An 18,344-nucleotide genomic window follows, 5' to 3' on the forward strand; every position below is an offset into this window, starting at 1 on the left:
GCACCTCTTGTCGGACAAAACTTCGCATATTTACAAGCACCTGCAATCATCAAGGGCTTGTCTTGACTCTTGTGATACTGAATGTTTCACGATCTTTGATTCTGCCGCTTCAAAATACCAAATTAAGATCAAAGAGGCATTGCATATTAAGTGGGAAAAACCTATCCTTAATCAGCAATTGAAACATCTAGAATTGTCTCTTTCCTTTTAATTATGTTGTTCCTTGGTCTTTTAATTTATTTTTATTATTTATTTATTTATTTAAATATTTTTAGATCTAGTCAAGCGCGCGCTATTTACATTTTTCGCGTTTTTAACATTCAAATGTAACGTAAGCCCTGACACGTAGTTTGTAACGTACCTTAATATAAATTCAAATGTACAACAGTTAAATGCTCATTTGCAACTGAAGATGACATGAGAATGTCGAAACATGTCTTGTAAATTTAAACTCAAAGTTGTTGTTTCTTTTTTGAGAGACACAACTTTATAATTATGTTTAAAAGAATGCGTATACTCAAGTGTACACTCAAGTACACGGGAGGTGCACAGATAGTTTGAGAGCATTATTGTACTGGGTTGTAATTGTGGCTGTTGTTTGCATTTAGAGGATGAAAACCAAAGAAGGGAGGAAGAGCAATGGAGACGAGAGGAAGACAAAAGAAAGTTGAAGGAGGAAGTAGAGAAAAGAAGGAAGGAGGAGGAAGAAATGAAGATGAAGCAGGAGGAAGAAAGGAAGATGAAGGGGGAAGAAGAGAAAAAGAGGAGAGAAGAAGAAAGTAAGAAGAAAGAGGATGAAGTGAGAAAAAGGAAAGAGAGAGAACAAATGAAGAGGAAGGAGGAGGAAGAGAGAAAGAAGAAGGAGGAAGAAGAAAAGAGGAGGATAGAAAAGGAAGAGAGAAAGAAGAAGGAGGAAGAAGAAAAGAGGAGGATGGAAAAGGAAGAGAGGAAGAAGAAGGAGGAAGAAGAAAAGAAGAGGAAGGAAGAGGAAGAGAGGAAAAGGAAGGAAGAAGAAGAGAGAAACAGTGGACAAGGGACAGGTTAGAAAAAGTAAAGTCAAACTTGCAGATGGCCAGGTGACATTCGTTTTTCATTTAACAGGATACATTTCTTACAATGCATACACTCTCTTACAACACACTACTTACAGTACACCACCTGACGATACAACATTTGCAATGATCAGCTTACACTGAATTTGCTATGGTAACCTGGATCGAATACTACATGTTTGCATTTCTAACATCAGGTTCATTTTTGAAACTTTGTTTAAAAGAGCTACACACCATACTTTCAAAATGCAATCGAAAAGGTTATTGCTTAGCATACGCTACAAAATGTGAACAAATTTTTAATCGAATACTTATGTTATTCCCTTTTTCGTAGAAGATATTTAATTTACCCCTTTTATTGCCTATGTGAAATTCTAGGGATTCTAGGTGTTAGAGAAAACTACTGGTTCTTTCCGTAGACTCCTCATACTTTCATAGATAGGTGGTATCAATATCATGGTCATTAAAATTTCATATACACCCTTCGAAAGCCCGAAAGCTGAAATTCCAAACGAAATACTTTTATTGCTAAAACTGTCTGGTCAAGCACTCATGTATAGCTCCAATTTTGAATTTGACTCCAGAATTTGGATACGAAGAGGTAATGTACAACCAACTAGCTATTATTAAGCTACTATTAAGCTACTATTATTGATTGAACTGAAAAGTTGCCCCTATGAAATGTAACTTAATTGGTAAAAAACTCATACTCTTTCAACTAGGACAATCTTCCTGCCTTTTGGAACAATATGAGCCGATGGAGACTGACAATGAAAGTAAAGCACCATCCTTTTAAGAGTTATAAGAGAACACTAAGCCACAAAACCTATCTTTACTGAACAGATGCAGTTGTGCCTCTTACGACCTATGCAACTTAGGCGTAACATGGTATATAGACTATATACCATGTGCTTTAGGTTGTAATAGGCGCTTCGTTTTTGTCACGTTTCTATTTAGTCTATAAATATTTCAAACCAGATCATACGAATCAGATAATAAAGATTATACTCATTAAACAGAGTATACAGATCTAGTCGAAAATTTTAAAACTACAGTTTGATTCAAAACCTGTTTTTTTTTTTTTTTTTTTTTTTTTTTTTTTTTTTTTTTTTTCACTCAAAATGACACCGTGCGTGACCTACAAAGTACTCTGGCGTGACCTTTGTCACATGACCCGGGATAACTAATAGTCATCCCAACTCACGAATAAAATCCGCACTAGTCCAGCCTGGATTAATACAATCCTCAGTTAGTTTAAACTATCGTGTGATGTGATCAAAATGTTTAGGTACTGTTATTATTGTTAAAGAACTTGTTACAAAAGTCAAAGTCATTCCGCAACGTCTGATGATCGTAACAGAGTAAAACCTACATGAGGCTGACTCTATGTTAAACGGGAACCTACTAATAGGCCGACAGCAATTAGAGTCCTAATTTTGAGAGGGAATGCACCACTGCCGAGTGGTAAGGACGGTGGAATTGAAAACTAGTGTCCTGCTTTCAAGTTCATCATCTTACCACTCACCTGATTTGTTGGCTGCCCTCATTTCGTAGCTGCACTTGTTGATCTGCCTCCTGCCAGTTGGGAGTTTTAACATATTTATATATTGTGAACACTTTTTTAATTTGTTTGTTTTCGGCTAGTGTGGATGGTTTGTCACGACTTGAAAAAGTTTTGTCGGAACGGACCAATCTTTAAACACACGGTTAACAAAATTTGTCCCAAGTAAAAACTGGATAAAGTCGATCATTTGTCGTAAAACGGCTACCATCAACTTTAAAGTGAACTCAGTTCAGTTTAGTAGGAAGGCAATGATTATCTCTTTTTCTCTTATTTGGCCTCTGTATTAACCTTGGGGAATAAAAAGTGAATAAAGGTACTTCAGTCATGAAGTGCAGTGCAGCAGAATCTTGCATGAACCAATTTTCAATTTACAAGGTCTAGTTGAAGAGATCACTATACGTTCAAATAATAAGACCTTTTATCTTCTTCGAAGTTACTGTATAGTAAATACTGATGAACAATTAATTTCATCGTTATTTCTTCACAGGAAAAGATAGGAAAAGGGAGGGGCACGGAGAGGAGAGTGAACAAGTGAATGACCCTGAGGTTGATTTGGTAGATGCAGGAAGAAGCCGGCTTTTATTGAGTGTAAAAGATATACCTTTACCTGTATATTCACAAGTCTGTTTGTCACTGAATGTTCGGAGACATGTGCGATCTGACGACTTCAGAATGCTGGGTGACATGGTTGGGCTGTCCAGAGTTGAGATTGAATTTGTAGGACAGCGGGAAAACCCTGCTGATGAAATTCTTAAAACGTGGTCATCAAGGTCTGAGGCAACAGTGGCAAAATTAATTGAACTTTTGAAACACAAGGATTTTGGAAGAATAGATGTGGCACAGATAGTTGAGGACTGGGTATATTCAAAAAAGAGATGAAAAGCAAGAACAAATTTAATAGTTAGCAATTTTGGAAATTCATGTACAATACAATTCTTCATACATTGCAACAATAGCAGCTGTTATCAATTGGCAAATTTTGAAGTGGTGTAGTGACTTCAAATATCAAGTATACCCATACATTAAGTAAAGCAAAGCACCTTTACCCAGAGAAACGATCATAGGACTTCATAGTATTTCATCTAGAATTTAAGACTCTTTAACCCTTTCACTTCCAAGATCTCATTTCCAATTCTCCTTACTGTTTGCCACACATTTGTTAAGATGTTAGTTTGGCGAATTTAATGTTTGATCAAGTGATAATCCACTAATGAATCTTTTTCTGTATTCTCATCACTCGTCTACTTGATATTGTATTGATATTGTAAGGAGAAATTCTGTCTTGGTCACCAATGGGAGTTAGAAGGTTTAACAGTTCATGGGGATATACAGTTTTTAAAATGAGATTTTTTTTAATTTTCCTGTAATCTTTTATTCGCGTGCTTTTAAAACAGTGTGGCTATAAATTTGTACATTAACAATTTGGTTCTCAAGAAGACTGTTAGCCAGCTTTTTTTGCAAAACGAGTGAAATGACAACATTCCCTACTGTCAAAAATTCAAAGAATTAGTCTTTTTTCGTTAGTTTAAAGGATCTCTGACAGAAAGCCCTATCCTTTTTACAATATACAACAATGTCAATCGATCACACAAGGAACTTTCCATGTATCAAACATACAGGCAAAAGAAACATAACCCGTCACGGCGCTTTGTAAGAAACAATTGGTTTTTTTTATTTCATTTGTAACTAATGAGTTTTGGTACCAATAAACCGACCTCGTTTTAAATGAGATACAAATCATATAACGCTCTCTCTTATGCAACCCTAGCTTTCCTTATATATTGATACTGTAACAATAAAAAATCTTAGTCTAAAAGTTCTTTTTTACATATGACTATCGATGAAGAACGCTTTTGTATGATTAAATTCTTTAATTGCGAGACCGTTAATTTTTGAGAGGAGTTGACAGCGACACCGAATTGTTATCCAAAAGCAAGTGGGTATTTTTGTGGATAGTTATGGAAATGTTTGCGCACACATGTAGAGCTGTGAGCGACTAGTAAATGAGCATCAAAATAAAATGAAAAACGTTTCAGCAGTTCTCATGTTTATCCCTATTTAATATCTAGTTTTGCTGCATCTTTAATACACACCTAATCGCTTATTTCTACCATCTACAAATAATGATGGTAACTACTGCGTGTAAGACACGACTTGCTACGTATACTTTGAAGTGCAAAGCAAGCACTTTCAAACTAAATGTCTCCTGTAAACTGCTTTAATAGTCAAGGAGCAAGTACCAAAAAAATGTGTTTCGTTCAACCATCGGCACAGAAATGGTCTGACACTTGATTGTAATAGAGAAAGACCTGAGAAGCGTGAGGTAGTTCGAGCAGTTGAATTGTGGCATTCGTTTCAAAATACAGGGCTCTTTTAACATGAGCTATTTATTTCATCGTGGAAACGAGGCTGGAATCTAAATTTACTTTTAGTTCTCGATGGATAAGCGAATGCGGTTTTCTTCGCCTTCAAGATCGACCCATAGACAATTCCATAAGATAGTACTTTTTACCGCAAAGTAAGTGTTTCTACAAACACTGTATTCCAGTTTATATATTATTTCTTTCTTTTTTGATGAAAGACTGGTATCGCCATTGTCAGGAGAAATTTCTTTTTGTTCCCTCCTAAGAATTAATAGGGTTGACTGATGATATCAAACAAGCCAGATCGATTCCAACTCACAATATTGTTTCTTCCTGAAAAATATTGAACTTTTAACCTTTAGCTTTTCGCCTCTTACAACTTTTCTCAGTCTTTTCTTTTCCTTACTCTATATCCACCTTTTTAACTTTACTGACAATCAAGGAAACGAAAGCAGTGATGACGTACACTAGAGCAGTTTTCAGTAATTCATTTGCCGAGTCTCTGCCAGAAAAGAGCTACCCTGATAAAATTACTACAACTACAAGCGACAGAACGGAATATAAAGAAATAGCGCAGATGAACTTGAATTTGACATTATCAGCCCCAGAACATGCCCTTGCCTGAAGAAACTTATAAATTGCAAACACAATGGAAGAAAGAATGATAGAAATGACAAGCAGGACAGTGAAACCCCATACTGTGTTGATCATTATTCCAACAACCACCCAGCAACATTGAAACGCTGAAAGATTTCCCCATATAAATATAAAAGATTTTTCGCATATTTATTTTTCAAGCAAGAAATCAAACCTCCTTGCTGCTGTAAACAGTACTATCAAAGCTTCGAAAATTATCACCCCAAGGATAAAACTAATATCCCATGGAGATTCTGATATTATCGAAAGCAAAAGGACATATTTAAGAATTCCAAACTGTACAAACACTAAAAAGAAGATTGTATACTTAACAGCATTTGTTAGGTTTCGTTTGTTCTCATTTTCTGCTGTTTTTACGTCGTTTTTGGCAGAGTCACCACATATTAGTGTAACAAGGGCAACAATGGCCCAAAGAAAAAAGCCGAATGAGCTCCACAGCATCATTCTGATGTAAAATTCACATCCTGTTAAAGAGGATATGTCCGTTGTGGGACCTTTTGAAACGCATTCAGCGGTTTTAGAGTTGGATCTTGGATTTTTGGACTCACGGCTAAGTCTTGAAGCTGTTAATAAACGATTGATATATTAAAATATTGATGGTGAAGAAATGTTGACATAATGTTTTTCGTATCGTCCAGGGAATGTTAGGTTATGTTTTATGAGGGTGTGAATGGAGAGACGGCTTTTGAGATCTTTTAACGCTAAACGTTGGCCATTTTACGGCTATCGGTAATTTGACACTTAAGAAAATGACACAGTATTAAGAAACATTTTTCTACGGTTGACTTCTCTTTCGACTAACAATTAACATTTCTTAATTTTAAGATCTAACGGCAAAATTCTTTTTCCGTTTTACGGCTAATGGTTAGTCCATCTTGTATTCATATCTGACCAAAATCCAAGAGTGCTGGTGTCAGGTGATTACCTCACACTGAGCAAATTTCTAATCTGTCAGAGAGTAGTGAGAGTAAAACCCATGGAATTCTACTCAATGACCAACCATGGGAAGTACCACGTGATTGTTGTAGACCCGATTAACACATAGCGGTGGAAAGTGAAACTAATACAATTGTCAGTATGAATAAATGGGGAGAGAAGTCATTTCCACACTGCTTTCCCTGACAACTGCCAACGGTCGCTCCATCCCCTGTGCTATCTTGCTCATCTCCTCTGAGCGAGAGCCTGGAACCATAAACAACGAACCTGGACCAATAAGCTGACGAGGTACCTCTCTTCATACAGTCCACGAAAGGATGTGAGTACCACCCCTTTAGCCACTAACCTAAACCCAGGGAAAGATTTTCCGACATGTTCTCACTTACCTCAGACAAGACTCTCTCGATGATCACAATTCGCTCCTCCTCCGACAAATTACAACAGAACGGTGGAATTGTGATGTCCAGGTCCCGTGTACGCGGTGTGATAAGAATAGCTTCAAGGGATAGGAATTCAAGAACCCTCGTAGGGATGGCAGCGTACAGAAATGACATACACCCTGTGTACTGTTCGGGTGAAGCTCCTTCGGTATGATAGTCAGACTGGTTCGTTGAGCACAAGTTGACTTGGACAAGAACAGATGAGGGATATCTCGAAGGATACAATGTAGGTGCAATATTATAGTAATTTTGCGGTGATGCTAAAGAAGTGTAGGCATCGTCATAGGTTTTACAACAGTCCGCATGATCTTTGCATCTACTGAACACGTTTGCTTGGGTTTGGTAAGTGATGATTGTGACTTGGATCAGGGAAAGAAGAACAAACCAGAACCTCGGCATCGTAACCATTTTGTATTCAACTGTCGAGAATGATGAAAAAAAGTTACCATAATGATGATGATGATGATGATGATGATGATAATAATGATAATTTAGTAAAGGACGTTCCACTGGGTGACTCTTGTTGTCCACTATTTCTAGATCGAATTGGAATTTGGAATGTTGGTTTTTGCAGAGGGAGGAAAACCGGAGGACCCGGAGAAAAACCCGCGGATTAAGGACGAGAACTAACATGAAAACTCAACCCACATGTGACGCCAAGTCAGAGAATCGGACCCAGGCCATAGCGGTGGGAGGCGAGTGTTCTCACCATTGCGCCATCCTCGCTCCCCATCATGAAATTAAAGTCAAGTTTTCATGCGACGCTATTGCACAGATGTGTCCAGAAATACGTGCGTCAACGAAAATGGCTGATATGACGGAATTTCGTCAAGATCGTCAAGTTTCGCGTAGACGAATTTGACTAAAGAAATTCGTCAAAATCGTCAATTCCGCCGAATTGTTTTCGTTTTGAAGAATTTGACCAAAATTCGCCAAAAAAATCGTCAACCATGAATATTCAATGTGTCTGACGAAGTCTCATCAAATCTTCTATTTTCGTTTCTGCGCTGTCGGCAAGGTATATTTTCTTCATCTATATGTTCTCTTGTTTACTAACTGTCAAGAGAATATGAATATCCTTTCGTGACTATCAAACAATAAAGAAATCAAATAAACATCTGTATCGCGCTATATGCCATTAGTAATGGCCTAGGAGCTCCCCCCAAAATATTCGGTTTCGTCTGGCTGTGACATAATGGCTAAGTCACACAATCGCGAACCCACTAAAATACCTTTTGCTGACACGCTTACGCACCAGTCTGGGAGGGAGGAGGGGAGATAGCCCCCCCTGACCTGGGGTTTGTTAAAACCGCAAAACTGCCTAAAAAAATTACCTATTACTGATGATTCATTCCCAAAAAAAACCGCAATGAGTTTACATTGAAACCGCAATACCACCGACTAAAACATCAATACCGAAAATTCAGACAATCTTTTTTTTTCTACAAGATACATCTTCATATGAAATATAACCATGCTCAGTTCGCTCGTCACAGACTCTGAGGAAGCTTGCACAGTTGAGGCGCTGATCACGAACTGTTGAACGGAAATCAGAAACCATATCGGATACCAAATCCGAAAAAAACCGCACCTATTTTTTTTTTGCCGAGGACTGAAAACCAAGCGTTACGAAAGGGTAATTAATTATACAGGCATCAGAACCGAGAAACACAAGATTTTAGCAGTGCAAAAACTGAAAAAACCGATCCAAAAACGACAAAAATTGCAAACTTTAAGACCTACGTCCCACCATGGTCTGCCATATTAGCTGTGTTATGAACGCACTACTAATCTTGTACATGTCTTTTCAAACAATCATTTTGCTTTAGAAAGAATTATCACAGTTGGTAAAAAGTTGACTTTACTCCTCGCAGGTACAACGCACGTTGCGAAAATCAGACGAGGGTAATACAGGGCGATGAGAGTTAAAATATTTGAGTGTACTCACTTGAATGAGAAATCCATTCAGCTGTTCTTTGTTTCTTCGCGATTAAAAAAAAAGCGGACTGTAAACACACACTGTGATGAATAATTACGATCTCCCTTCATCTGTCCATTGGGATGTCGATTGATACCTTACAAGCAAACAACGATTCGTTACAGTCTAGTCAGCGCAGCACCAGAATGTTTGTCATTGAGGCTAGAGACACTTTTGACAGTCAAATGGATTAAAAATTATCACTTACCAAGTAGCAGGGTCTTGGTTACTGTCTTCTTATGGTGACTTCAATCAGTTGTCGCTAACTCGAAAGTATTGAGGAAGTTTGAAAGGTAACACTTCGTGACTGTTTGCATAGAAGCGACGGCTTTTTTTTCAAAGGATAATATCATGTACCTACAGATAATTGGTTGGAGTCAAAAAGCTTCCCTGGTTTTTTTTTTTTTTTTTTTTTTTTTTAGCTTAAAAGGAGACTTTTCGGTTTCCAATCCTAAATATTATTTTCATAATATTTTACTGAGCTATAATGGGACTTTCTGAATTGGTTGAGATGGCCGTAGTCCCTGTTCTTATTGAGTTTTTCTGCTATGCTGGGCATCTTATGCGCCCCAGAGTTCCACAGATCATGCTGTGGTGATCAAATTCCTTTGGAGTGGAAATCCACAGACGTAGCATCTATTCACAAGATAGACTGAGAAGAGCCTGCTAAAAACTTCCGACCCATATCGCTTCTCCCGATTGCTAACAAAGTCTTGGAACACTGCTGCATGTTTAATCGTTTGTATGACCACATTAATGACTTAATTACCCATTTACAACAAGGGTTCCTAAGAAATCGCTCATGTGTCTCTGAATTATTGTCTATACTATATTATCGGACAAAACTTTGATAAAAACATCCAGATGGACGTGATTTATAAGGATTTTGCCAAGGCATTTGACAACGTCGACTACCGCGTTCTCCTTTAATTGAGGCATATATGGTGCCAAGACAGCTGCTACTTAATTGGGTTAGTCCAACGAGTTGTTATTAATAGCCCAACTCCACAAAGAGCCCATGACACCTCTGAGGTTCCTCAAGGCAGCCATTTGGGGCCACTGCCATCCACAGTACTTATCAACGACCTCTCAGATGTTGCTATAGGTCGATGTTTTGACTTTCCTATGTGCTGACGACGCTAAACTGCATCGCAACATCTATGTAGACTGCTCGTCTTTGCAGAACACCCTAACCAACATGGATGAGTGGACTCGGTATAACAACATCTGCTTCAATGCCTCCAAATACAAAATGCTAAGCTTTACCCGCGAAAAGAGCCCGCTGGTTAACGTTCAGCTCCCTCACCTGGGTCATACATATTCATTAGTAAGGTTGGTAAGAGGTAGATTTTTCAATAACCACTTGGTATACAAAACTCTCAAGCAACTTAAAATTACTTTGAAATTTTCCATTGCTCCTAAACAAGTATAAAAGCTTCAACTAAACAACGAATTCTTCCCTGTTTGTCATGAAGTATAACTGTACAGTTGTATATTAGACTGGTTGCTCGAAGAACGTGAAACTAATGGTCCAAGATGAAAATTTCAGTTTATTTTTCGTTTCTTTTTAAGCAAGCGAAGGTAAGGCTGACATTTTTAAAGGCTTTTCCTTTATTAATATGAAGCAAAACTGAAAGAAACTACAGTTGGACTCTGATAATTCGAAGTCTCAAGGGAAAAGCAAAATAGTTCGAATTATCGGGGGTTCGAATTATAGGGGTCAAAAATAAATACGCAATTTTTACCCCTGCATAACTTTATTTACCCTATTTTCGTGATATTAGTGAACAGCCGAAACTGAGTTCGATTTTCTAGAGCCGTTTGATCACCGCACAAGCTCCAGTACAGAAGTACATGCCAATTAGCACCTCGGAAAAAAGCCTAAATTGAAAAACGATACCGACAAAGTGATCCACTTCCGCTAAATTAAAAGTGTGATTTAGCGTGTATTGTTTACTCATATCGCGTCCTTGTCATTAGACGCATGCACTCAACTGCTAGATACCGGCTTTGATTTTACTAAATCAAGCTCTGCTTAAATAATGGTCTGCCCAAGGAATGTTGCTTCGCTTCAGATTAACTCCTACATAAAGGGATATCACGACTACCAGGAAATCTGGAAAGCAACAGTGAATGAACTGAAACTTTCAACCAGAAGAGAGCCCGATAACCCAGTGGACAAATATGCCGTATGTGTGATGCAAGATCAAGAAGCCATTGTTGGACATCTGAAGAAGGGAAAGAGTGGACGATTCGCTAAGACAATCTTTTATTTTCTGAGAGTGGATAATAGAAATTCATGCATTGTTATTGTGACAGGCATGCCTGTTAATCTTAGCGACGGTGAAGGGATGCAAGTGCCATGCAAACTTTTGTTTGAAGGAGAGAAGAAATACGTCAGTATTCTTGAAAGAGAGTTGACAAAGCTGAAAGACTAAAATTGGATTTTTCGTCAACTCTTTAGGCACATGGATTTTCATCACATCGACATGTTAATAACTTTTATAAAGCACCGCACATACAGTAAAGGGATTAATGCACAGAGAACTGTTTTGCACAATTATAAAGGGATTCACGAGCTGTGAAATGTTCGAAACTGTTATTACATAAATATATATTTTAATTTCCGACAGCGTCTGTTTTTTTTTTCATTCAGCTGGTAACTTAACTTCGAATTATCGAGGTAAAATCCGACCTAAAGGAACAGAAATTACTTCGAATTAGCGGGGACTTCGAATTATCCGAGTTCGAATTATCCGAGGTAAAATGACTGAGAAAAGTGGGGCAAAACCAAGGGAAATGAATTTTACTTCGAATTAGCGGGGACTTCGAATTATCCGAGTTCGAATTATCGGGGTCCAACTGTAAACATGTACAATAAAACTGTTAGCAAAGCTACACAATTGAATAAAAAGTGATTCATTTTAACAGCGCTTAGATTTTTCAGTTGATCTCAGTTAGCTCATTTGTGTTTGGCTCAACCAGGTCCTGCCGTTCATCATTCTTTTCAGCGCCTCCTGCCCCACTTTTCTTAGTCTTGTCTCCTTCTTCTTTAACCTTACGAGCAATCCAGGAAATAAATGCAGTGGTAACGTACAGCAGAGCTGTTTTCATTAACTCATTTGCAGACTCTCTGCCAAAAAACGCCTGCCCTGATAAAATTACGACAACTACAAGCGACATGACGGAAAGTAAAGAACTGAAACAGATGAACCCGAACCTTAACTTATCCGCCCCGGCAGCTTTCCTGGCAGCTTTCCTGGCAGTTTTCCTGCCAGCTTTCCTGCCAGCTATCCTGGCAGTTTGCTCACAAGCTGCCTTGGTGGAACATAGAAAGATATAAATTGCAAACACAAAGGCAGAAATAACTACGGAAATAACAAGCAGGACAGTAAAACCCCATAATGTGTTAATCATTATTCCAACAACCAGCCAGCTAAAATGAAACGCAGTGAGGTTTCCCCACATAAAGACAACCACTTTTTCACATTTCTTATTTTCAGGTAAGACTTTAAACCACCTTTTTTTCGCTACCATAGGCATTATTATCAAAGCTTCAACGAAAATCACCCCAAGGATAATATATATCTCACAAGGTGCCGCTGAATCTATGGCAAATCCCACGACAGTTAAAATAAGTCCAAACTCCACGAATGCTAGTAAAAAGATTGTACATCTAACGGCTTGTGCTAGCTCTAGTCTATTTCCCTTTGCCTGAGTGTCATCGTTTTCGTCCATGAAACGAAATATGAAACTACCGAGAGCTAATAATGGCCCAAAGAAAAAAGCAAAACTCAATGAGCTCCACAGCATCGCTCTGATGTACGTTTTACGTTTTGCCGTGACGCTAGCTATATCCGGAGTATGACCTTCTGTAACACACTCAACCGTGTTAAGTGTTGGATTTTCGATTTTTGGACTGTCAGCCAGGTCTTGAAGCTGTTAAAAGAAGATTTTAGCAGTAAAAATATTGACCAATTTTTCCAACAAGTGCTATTTCCATGTGTTGTTAAACTCAAGTGTACCAGCGTCTGTTGCCTGCACTCCGTGCATTTCGACTGAATGTCACAAAACCAAAACCAACGATATCACATCGGTCGATAAGAAAACATTTCAGGTGTAGTCAAAGCCGTATATTCACACTCTAATTTTTTGTTTGTACCGGCAAAAATAAACTCAAGAGAAAAATTAAAAGTGTTCCTATCGCTATTCCACTGCCTCGAACCGCTAGTTCTACGATTTCTTATATTAAATATCTTTTGGACTAAAAAAGAACCAATGCTTCTCACATGGTCCTGAATGAAAATAGGCACCTCTCCGTCCCACCAACTAGGTATGATATAAATTGACATTTTTCTGTAACTTACCTCAGACAAAACTCTGTCGATGGTCACAATTCTCTTATCCTTCGACACATTACAACAGAACGGTGCAATTGTGATGTCCAGGTCCTTTGTACGCGATGAGATAAGAATGGCACCAAGGGATAGGAGTTCAAGAACATTAGCAGGGATGGCAGCGTACAGACATGACATACACCATGTATACTGCACGGGTGAATCTCTTCCCGTGTGGGGGTCAGACTGATTCGTTGAGTACAGGTTGATACGGACAACAACAGATGAAGGTTCTCTTGAAGGGTAAAGGGCAAGCGCGATATTATAGTAATTTTCCTCTGATCTTAAGGAGTTGTAAACATCGCTGTAGTTTTTAATACAGTTGTTTTCATTTCTGCATTCAGTGATAACGTTGGCCTGGATAACTCAAAGGAAGTCCATGATCACTTGGAGTTTCAGAAACAGAGAGAATAACATCTTCGCCGTAACAAACATTATCCTGGCGTTTGGGCGTAAAATATGAAATAATGAGGGAAAAAAATCAAATAGCACTGAATTAAAGTTCGATGCTTACTAAACTTCCAATTGATACAAACTCCTTTATCAGCTACGGGAACGATAAATAGTAACGATAAATAGTAACGATAAATTCTAGTTTCTTGGAAAACCCGGATATCATAACATGAAATGTCGTCAACTGCCGCAATGAAATGAAATTAAATGAAAATCATTCGAATACAATAAAGTTGAAACTCATAGAATAAAGCAAAAATGAATGAAATCAAAGAAAGTGTTTCGGACTAAGAGTCAAGTTCGTACTGAACAGGCGCTAAATAAGATTCACACATACGGTCAATGCGAACGAAATGCGGCCGTGTTTAATCTTCCATCAGCTAACAAAACATGTCAGTTTAAGCCTTCGAATTTCGTTTGATCTAACTGAATGATACTTAATTAAATCAGTCAGTTTAGCTGTGATTTACTTGAAGTCGCCTCATTAACGATCAAATCTGGCGTATATGATCTATCGCACACTTCACGGTTTTAAGTTAAGTTCATGGGCATGAATAAATCATGAATAATGAGGTGATGAATAATGTTTCCGAGAAAATGAGTCATTCAATAACCCCGGGTTTTAAATAAATCAATTCTCTCTCCTACGCGATAGGTAACCAGCTAAACGAGCTCGAAGCCGGCCCATCATGGCTTCATTTTGATTAGAAGAGACTCGGATATTGTGCAAAAGGACCAACATAATGTTTTCAGGAGACTGAAATAATCAATTCACGAATTCTGTACATGCAAAACTGATGTACGGCTCTCCGTCACGCGAAATGTAAGCTAAAAATACTTCCTTTGTTGCTCATAAACTCCTTTATTTTAGTCACAGACGAGATTTTTGAACTAAACCACACTAGGCCACCACACAACGAGTCACGATAATCCTTAAAAATAAACCACACTAGGCCACCACACAACGAGTCACGATAATCCTTAAAAATAAAGGGGGTAAGTTTCCAAAATAAACGAGGATGCTGCGTCGGTCTATAACAAGGTAGTTTTGGTTTTATCAACTGAGTTGATAAATATAAATTATCCACCGTAAAAAGTTTCAAAGTTTCGAGCGTTAGTCCTCCATCAGAGCGAATGGTGATGTATGGGATAACGTTGTTTGCGAAGCGACAGCTTCAAACCTTCACGTCTGACTATAACTTTTCTTGTACAGTGTGAGTGAGAGAGAAAAAAGAGCAGATTTAATTTATAAAAACTAATTCATCGTCACGAATTTCAGAACCACTGGGATTTCCAATATCATATATTCTTCTCCTTGTGACGATGAACTCCCAGTTTGTTCAAGATTGTTTAAGTGGATTATTTGAATTCTCTCTGGTCGAAATTCGATAATTGAAACAATTCAGTTTATCGAGTTTCCGTTTCTTTCGCTTTTCTCGGCACCCAATCGACTTCAAAGACTCACCTGACCAGAAAATACTAACTTACCACAAGCAGTTTGATTTCCGTTTGCTACTGGCGAGTTATCCGGCGAAAGGTTTCAAAATACAACCGTTCAATAACACAAAGAATAATTAATTAATTCTATGTCCTGAGAGGGGTCACCATCTCCAAGTCACGCAAACAGGCTTCGTGACGTTTACACATCCCAGACTTAAACAAAAACATCGTGCACGTAAATAATAGCACTATCCCATCGCTTAAATTACGGCAGCGATCTTCAATTTTGCCGAAGTAGCATGTAAGGGAAACTCACGGAAAAAGTGGACATTTATTTTTCATTTTCTTCTGTAGCTGAACCTGGGCGAACGCGACTCATACGGTATTTTAAATTGATCACTTCGGACATAATGTTTAATCAAGAAAGAAGGACATCCTCTGTTGATTGAATTTACAAGGTACAGCTCTCAGCAGAATAAGATGAAGCTGGGTCTTCCTGTTCCTACTGATGATACACCAACCTACACCCAACCCTCCTCCCCAACCCGTTGCGTTTTACTGGCCCCTCAAACGAAAGCGGTGTGCGCACTCCGATTGCATTGCATTGTGGTAGCGTTATTTTCAATATGACGGTAAAAGCGGTAGAAATGGATAGAGCTTGACTGAATATTGCGTAAAAGTTAGGCCGTTTCTTTTTTCTTTCACTATAGGTAAATATAATTTCATACATTCTGAACGTGTAGAAATATTTTTTCGTGCGTGTTTGTCACGTATTATTTCGTTCTCAAGTACAAACGCAAGCACTGTATTTTAGCATGAAGTTTGAGACCGGTTTTCGAGCAAGTCAAACTCGTTGTACTTCGTAGTTTGAAGCCTTTCAAAGATTTGTATGGCCACTTTGATACTTCTTCAACAGCTCTGACCAAACGCGCTCAAACGCGCTCCAACGGTACAAATTTTTTATGCATTCTAAGTGATGGTGTTTAACTAAGACCCTCTTGTGGAGCAAAAAGGCCCATTGTTGCGTTTCGGATGTGTTACTGTACATAGCGTTACTACTACAAGGGCATTTATCAATCGTGTTGTAAATCTACTTTCCTTAGTGAAGGAAAATTAAATAATCGCGAGTGTTGTGTGGTAAATCTTCTATCTTGGTCATCGAATGAAGGACAGTTTAATTAGAGCAATGAAAAGAGTCACTTGATCCATGAAAACCTCTGCCTTGCGTGTTGCGACACCCCGGAAAGCCGGAAGGCAAAAGGCAGTCGACCGTTGAAAGGTTTTGATAGGCCTGTGCGTCTCCTACCATTCGCTAACGCTTTTAAATCTTCTACCCTCAAAGTTTAGCTCTTATTGAGATATCTTTTGATGACTTTCCTTTGCGATGTGATGATAAGGGTCAGTTTTTCATAATTCTTTATCTGTATGCTCTTGAGGTTTGGCAAAGCCCGATGAGATTCCTTTTGAAAAGGAAATATTATTTTCTTTTGAGCGCGCGCAATTTTCTTTGTTTCGGAGTATACTTCTCTCCTGCAGTAATAACTCCAGAGATACGTTTCTCAAACCCTCATACAAGTTTCCTCTATACTTGAAGGGTATTTTGAAACTCTGTACGTTTTTACTAAACGTGGAGCGCGACATTCGTTCTTAGCGGGCGTCGAGTTTCTCCATTAACAAATCCCGTATGACACCCTGTGGAAGAACCTGAAATCGGCCATCCTGAAGACATCTGAAGAAGTTCTTGGGTACCCAAAGAAGAACCAGGACTGGTTTGATGAAAATGAAACGGAGACCCAGGACTTACTGGCAAAGAAGAGGGCAGCCCATCAAGCCCACCTAGCACAACCGACCTGTCCTGTGAAGAGGGCTAACTTTCGACGCATGTATTGCTCTACAACGCAGACTCAGAGGGATAAAGAACGATTGGTGGGACCACCTTGCTATGAAAGCTCAGCTGTGTGCTGACGCGGGTCACTATAGAGGCTTCTACGAGGCGCAGAAAGCAGTGTATGGTCCCACCCACCAGGTCGAGAGCCCCCTGCGCAGCTCAGACGGTCAGGTACTCCTCCCTGACAACAACAGCATCCTCACTCGCTGGTCGGACACTTCCAGACCCTCCTCAGTGTAGTCTATAGGATGCCAACGAGCATGAAATATGCGCGATGTAATGCGAGGCGTAATGGTGTGATGTAATACCCTCGAGACCTGCATATATACAGCATGTGTTTAATTATTTAGTTAGTTCTCTTAGGTACGTGAATAAAACCGATTTCATTTTAACCGCTGTGTACTACATTGGCGACGAGGATTTCGATAATTGTGAAGATTTAGAGGACTTCAAGGATTTCGAGGTTTTGTCCAAGGTTTCAGGAGTTTCGTCCGGGAATTCGTAAGTGATTTCGCCAGGGATTTATTTCAGAGATGCCGGGACACGGTGAATCTGACGAAACGACAAGCGGTGCTGTTGGCAGTTCTGTTAATGGTTCTGGAATGGCTACGGTTGCTTTAGATGTCAGTGGATTGGAACCATTTAATCCGAAGGGAGAGGCACACAATTTAAGTCAACGGTGGAAGAGATGGAAGCGAGCGTTTAATTTGTACGTGACGGGAAAAGGTGTTTCGAACGACGCTCAAAAGCGAGCTCTTCTGTTGCACGTTGCTGGTATGGACGTTCAAGAAATTTATTTCACATTAGCCGATGATGGCGAGGATGTGAGTTTTCAGGCAACACTTCAGGTACTTGACAATTATTTTGTTCCAAAGTCAAACGCTCCTTTTGAGAGACATTTGTTTAGACAAATTTCGCAGGAGAGTGGAGAAACTGTGGACCAGTTTGTGTGCAGATTGCGTCAGCGAGCAGCGACTTGTGAGTTTGGCGTCAACGAGGACGACTACATTCGGGATCAACTCATAGACAAGTGTTACTCCAGCCACTTGCGCCGGAAGTTCCTGGAAAAGGAAGGGACTGTTACTTTGGGTGATTTGTTGCGGGTTGCGAGATCCCAAGAAGCAGTTGATAGACAACTGAAACAATACAACACGGACCAGGTAGACCGGGTCAATG

General features: G+C 39.0%; 3 protein-coding genes across 11 annotated transcripts in view; 1 reads left to right on the forward strand and 2 right to left on the reverse strand.

Moving 5' to 3' along the window:
• The window catches only part of LOC111333137 (uncharacterized), a 17,049-nt gene extending 12,395 nt beyond the window's left edge, over positions 1-4,654 (forward strand). For all 8 annotated transcript variants that reach the window (XM_088755894.1, XM_088755895.1, XM_088755896.1 and 5 more), the window contains 2 exons: positions 609-1,040; positions 3,104-4,654. In XM_088755894.1, the coding sequence (XP_088612020.1) occupies positions 609-1,040; positions 3,104-3,495 (824 nt within the window). In that variant the 3' untranslated portion in view covers positions 3,496-4,654. The remainder of the gene's footprint in view (positions 1-608; positions 1,041-3,103) is intronic.
• A 1,110-nt stretch (positions 4,655-5,764) lies between these two features.
• LOC148733868 (uncharacterized) lies at positions 5,765-9,582 on the reverse strand. Its single transcript, XM_088755903.1, has 2 exons — positions 6,959-9,582; positions 5,765-6,199 (listed from the first exon to the last, which is right to left on the reverse strand). The coding sequence occupies exons 1-2, from the start codon at positions 7,643-7,645 to the stop codon at positions 6,104-6,106; spliced, it is 783 nt and encodes a 260-aa protein (XP_088612029.1). The 5' UTR covers positions 7,646-9,582; the 3' UTR covers positions 5,765-6,103.
• Positions 9,583-10,520: 938 nt separating this feature from the next.
• LOC111333135 (uncharacterized) lies at positions 10,521-17,436 on the reverse strand. Of its 2 annotated transcripts, XM_022938654.2 has the most exons (3): positions 15,329-17,436; positions 13,358-13,826; positions 10,521-12,929 (listed from the first exon to the last, which is right to left on the reverse strand). In XM_022938654.2, the coding sequence occupies exons 2-3, from the start codon at positions 13,523-13,525 to the stop codon at positions 11,934-11,936; spliced, it is 1,164 nt and encodes a 387-aa protein (XP_022794389.2). In that variant the 5' UTR covers positions 13,526-13,826; positions 15,329-17,436; the 3' UTR covers positions 10,521-11,933. The 2 variants fall into 2 exon arrangements, with proteins under 2 accessions (XP_022794389.2, XP_022794388.2); XM_022938653.2 differs by having other exon boundaries at positions 13,358-17,436.
• Positions 17,437-18,344: the final 908 nt, after the last annotated feature.

This window comes from Stylophora pistillata, chromosome 4 (assembly GCF_964205215.1).
Source record: "Stylophora pistillata chromosome 4, jaStyPist1.2, whole genome shotgun sequence".
NCBI lineage: Eukaryota > Metazoa > Cnidaria > Anthozoa > Scleractinia > Pocilloporidae > Stylophora > Stylophora pistillata.